Source organism: Aplidium turbinatum, chromosome 8, assembly GCF_918807975.1.
Source record: "Aplidium turbinatum chromosome 8, kaAplTurb1.1, whole genome shotgun sequence".
Classification (NCBI taxonomy): domain Eukaryota; kingdom Metazoa; phylum Chordata; class Ascidiacea; order Aplousobranchia; family Polyclinidae; genus Aplidium; species Aplidium turbinatum.
The window spans coordinates 28,392,596-28,397,805 of NC_137479.1; the positions used below are offsets into that span (position 1 = coordinate 28,392,596).

Below are 5,210 nucleotides of genomic sequence, written 5' to 3' on the forward strand. Positions count from 1 at the left end.
ACGGGCCAAATCCGGCCCGCGATGCTCTTTTGGATAGCCGGCGCCTGTTGTTGAACAATGTGTTACTTTTGACCTACAGACACAAAAAATACACTGGAGAAACGTTTGGTCACACCTGACCTACTGCATAAGAATTTCACGGAACCTTTCACTTTATAGCGTATCTCTATTGCCATTGAAATTTATCAATTTAGCCTATTTGTTCATGAAATAAGCTAGTTGAGTGAGCATTGTTTACTTTGAAATATGACATTATTTCGTTGAAAAACAAAAACGTTTTACTCTCTTAAACTACTTCTAAAAGTATGCATGCCTAACATCGTTAATTAGGTGAATAAAATGTGGTTGAACAAGCGACATGCTGATAGACAAAACAAAATGGTAACTTTATGTTAAAGCATCTTTTTTAAAGATTTGCATGATTTCAGCTAATAAAAGTTTGAAACAAAAATCTCTTTCCATTCAATTGTCTTCTGTGTACTGTTAATCTCTTGTGTAAACGGAAGATCTAATGATGTTTGCTTCTCATTGAACCGGGGATCGGAGGATGTTAGTGATGCGACTGGAGGAAGTACTATTCAAGGTGTTCCTGGAAAGCGAGGACCAAAAGGATCTATTGGACCATCAGGTCCTCCAGGACTTCCAGGGCAATGTGCTTGCGATCCGAGCGAAATTGAGAAAATTAGAGAAACAATTCGTCAACTTCAAGGTTCTTATTTTAAAAAGTTAGATATGGTTAAATATTTTCAATAAACGAGAAAAAGTTCATTTAATGCTATAAAATAACGCTTAAAACCACAATTTTACTGACTTGCTTGAAAAGATAGAGCTCATAGACCTTTGTGAGCTGCTACATTTGCTGTCTCAATTTTTTATTATTCGCTTGATTGCAAGAATCAATTACCAGGGATCACCACTACGAGGTTGACAACAACATTTTTAGTGATGTTAAAGTACAAATTAGTCATGGTGTGTCGTATGAATGTGATCAAATCTACTTTTTATAATCAAACATACTTTTTAATTTGCATCATTGGCCAATTCAATAGATGTTTGCAGGTGCAATCTTTCTTTTCTTGCTGCTTACTCTTTGTTGGCAAACCGTTTTTAGCAACTTTTGACTGATATTTAAATCCATCTTAATTTTTACAGATTCTTACTGCACTATTGGCATGGGAGACAGGAGAGTGAGAGATGAAGACATCACTGCTTCTTCGTCCTGGGATTTCAAGTACGGACCATACGCAGCGAGATTGAACAATCAAATAGGACTAAATGGGAACGCACCAAACATAGGATGTTGGTCGGCACATCAAAGTAAGTTGCTAAATATAGTTTTGTTTTACCTGTATTGAGTAAATTTAGTTGATGCCGCTGAGTTTGTTTTGTTGTTGAATGAAAAAAACATGGTGCTTGGTATCTGATTGACGAAACGTCGGAATGATAACAGATTATCACCTTACACATCCTGTGATAGTTTAGCTTAGTTTAAACCAGCCGAAAGAATCTTGTTATTTAACTGGTGAACAGCTTTAGTCAATTTTTAAACTCTAATTATTACTATCATCATCTACTGGTCGTGTCGCTGCTGATAAGTTTTAAACAACGTTTAAATTTATTTACATTTTTCCATGCTGTTGCTTATAACAGAAGGCCCATTACAAAAATTAGTGATTAAATTTGAAATGAAAAATCTGTAAATGATCTAAAACTTTTGTTGTGTAGTAACGAAAACTATGATATTGTTAGAACGCGTTGGTGAATGGATTCAAGTCCATCTGCAAAGACCAACCCGTCTGACTGGTGTCATAACTCAAGGACGACCATTCAACAGCAATCAATGGGTGAAAACATTTAAGATATCGTATGGAAACTCTACTGATCGTCTCCAAGTGATCGTGGATGATGCTGGGAGTGAAATGGTAATTGTCTGCAGTGTCCTCGATAAACATTGCCGCAATAACTTTGGGTTCGACATTTGTTGCAAATTCAGAGTAGTGTCGTTGCAGACCAGCAAGCAGCAGCCATCATTCTGATATAAAAACCACTATGGATACCGACCGTTAATTGTGTATGGCTAACAGCAAAGGAATAGATGTCTCCTGAGAATTAACAAGACGTTCTCTTTCTTATTGAGTTGTATTTTTTGTTTCTATAACTCACAACATGCCTGAACTAACACAAGTATTTCCTTAAATATAAAAACAAAGTCGGTAGTTTTTTTTTTGTTTATCTTTATCCTGCATTGCGGGAAAGCGGACTTGAGCGCTATGCATCGGTGTACGCCTTCCGACATACACCTGACCCACGCTGCAGCCGACTGCAATGTCTGTTTCCGGTTGTCTACTCTACTTATGACTTAAATTTGGCTACACATTACTCGAAATCGATCACTGGGTAGAGGCAATTATCGTAAAGTTTCTTGCCCAGAGAAACAACAGCAAGTGCGGGTGGCTGGAGTCGAACGTGCAGGCTCTCGACTGCGAGCCCAACGCGCTAACCACTCGGCCACGGCTGCCGAGTTGTAAATATAAATAAATTTATACCATGACAAAAGTGTTTGGCACACAAAAATTCGTCAACATGAATGAGGACTATTTTCAGGAATTGTACATCATCAAATATGGTAACCCCAGTCCAGCCTCGACTGACAATAATCGTCTACATTTGCAAATTTGATCTTGCGACCGTGTGCGTTCAAGCGCAAACTACGTCACTGTCAAGCTTAGTCACGTGATCATAACAGAGGCTTTAATCTCGTCTGAATCCTTTGCTACCCCTGTAAGTTAGTCCAACTTGAGCAAACTGAAACCTTATTCTCTGCTTGTAGGCTATACATCACAGCTACAAAGAGGACAGATCAAGGCAAAAACGCCTGTACGACTAGCCTGCTAAGCTGCATTTTGATCAGAAGTCTTGCTTTGATCGCAAGGCCATCATCATCTTAGCTGTTGGTGTTCAGTTCAGTAGTTTTTATATATGACCATCACAGCAAAAACAATACACGTCAACTTAGCAAAGGTCCAGAAAAACGTAGAAGCGACAAAACGCGAACGTTATATCATGCTTGATCATCGTGACAGGAAGATTGCCCGTCGGAAAATCGCCCGTCGGAAAATTGCCCGCCGGAAACTTGCCCGTGTGGGAAAATTGCCGTTAAGAAAATTGCCCGTCTTTGAGTAAGAAGTAGCTGCAAAAAAAATCCAGCTGTGAGTCTGTATTGAACCATTGTTCCTCAAATAGTCTAAACTTAGCACCCTTGCAACCAGATTGGTGCGACGAGATTTAATTATCACGTTTTGACACTGATCTTTGTCATGTATTAAGCGAAATTCATGTAGTACTTTAATCTGTAGCAAACTTGAAAATGTACATTAAGTAATTCGCAGTAATAAAGGCATATCACATCATAAATTTATCACTTAGACATTGAAAGTAGCAACAACTTTCATGCGGGAATGACAAGTAGGCTATGGGAAAGGTTTAATTGATATCAGAAATTTACATGATTACTATTGTTGCTCATGTGTTAACCAAAGCGATCATACAGAAGGCAAATAATGAGAATACATCCATCAAAACACCCGGACGATGTGTGTTCATTTACTTTCTTTAAAATTTGAATATTGTCAATATGCGAGTTCGTGTGCAATCTTGCTTTGCAACTTATAAATTTTCTTTCACTGCACTCCCAATAAATCGTATAGTACCACTTTTAGTCGTCTTATTCCGATGATACATAAATTGCAATTCATCTACAAGAATGTCTTTTCCGCGCTCACTTTTTATGACGGTCACCATTTTGGGGTGACAAAATTTGAGTGTAATAGCGGAATCTGAAAGAAGACTGTCCTCAGAACTCAGTGTAAAGCTGTATACTTTTGTCGGTATGAGATAGAGAGTTGATATTTATATTCCCCAGAAGCATTTTTTTATTTAGTTTGGCATTTGCAGATTAAAATTTATCACGCCTTTTATCACAGCTGGGTGCTATTAGTTTAAGCTAGTGTATTAGAGGAATAATAGACTCACAGCTGGACTTTTTTCGCAGCTATTTCTTACTCAAAGACGGGCAATTTTCCGGGTGGCAATTTTCTCGACGGCAATCTTCCCACACGGGCAATTTTCTGGTGGGCAATATTCCCACACGGGCAATTATCCGACGGGCAATTTTCCTAATGCCCTTGATCACATGGTGTTTAGATCATAGCTCGTTGGTTCGATATCTAGGGCCTGGTCACCTGCAACTTGCTGATATGCCCGGTGAGTGCTGATTTTAACTTGCGAATTCAGGTTGGCTAATCAACAGGTTGATTAATTTTACTGCATTACGACAATTTCCCTTACCTACAAAAATGTAAAGCCACCAGAAGGAAAGATTGATAAAAATAGAACAGTATTGCAGGCACTTTCTGACATTAAGTGGACTATAGGCTACACTTTTGAAGCCACTGACGTAGGGACGACAAAGCGATGCCAATATATTTGCACTGTCTGTATTCGGACAAATATTTTAAAGCATCCAAGCAACATTTGCGTCGCTAAAAAATTCTCAAACAAATCAGTGCTGTGAAAAATTAAAATCAATTTGGCACAAACAGAGCTTGAAGTTTTTGTTGTGAAAAGCTATGTCATGAGGCCATCTACTGTATACTTTAAAACTTTTTGTTTTCTTTGCAGATATTTGAAGGCAATACAGACATGGATTCTTACTCTAACAACAAATTTCCTCAACCTGTTTTTGCTCGATACATTCGACTTCTTCCACAAACCTGGAACGGTTGGATCAGCCTAAGAATGGAGTTTCTTACTTGCTAGGATGACTGCATATTGTGATCTTGTACCCATGATGTGACGCCCAGAAATCGACGCCCAATAATTTACCAAATTCACTAAAACGACAACTGACAGCGCGACAACCTCTCGCTGGATTTTATTCTATAAGAAGCGTTTAAGCGTAATAATTCTGATGCAAAAAAAAAGGTTCGCAAAATCAATAAAACTAAACGTACTTCTAAGTTTTCATGAAATTAATTTGGCTTTTTATTTGTAGTCTAATGATTATGGCTCATGCATATTTAATGTATCGTGATTCCACCTCGGTTTGTGTAGTAGAGTAGTAGATAGGCTACGTGCACGAAGCAGCCTTTACTGCCTATCTTATTTTAGATTTACTTTTTACCTTTGCCAAAATATCAATGTTGCAATAG

General features: G+C 38.1%; 1 protein-coding gene across 1 annotated transcript; it reads left to right on the forward strand.

Moving 5' to 3' along the window:
* Nucleotides 1-556: 556 nt before the first annotated feature.
* On the forward strand, nt 557-5,210 carry LOC145776235 (lactadherin-like). Its single transcript, XM_082587637.1, has 4 exons — nt 557-725; nt 1,153-1,317; nt 1,750-1,922; nt 4,681-5,210. The coding sequence occupies exons 1-4, from the start codon at nt 557-559 to the stop codon at nt 4,816-4,818; spliced, it is 645 nt and encodes a 214-aa protein (XP_082443763.1). The 3' UTR covers nt 4,819-5,210.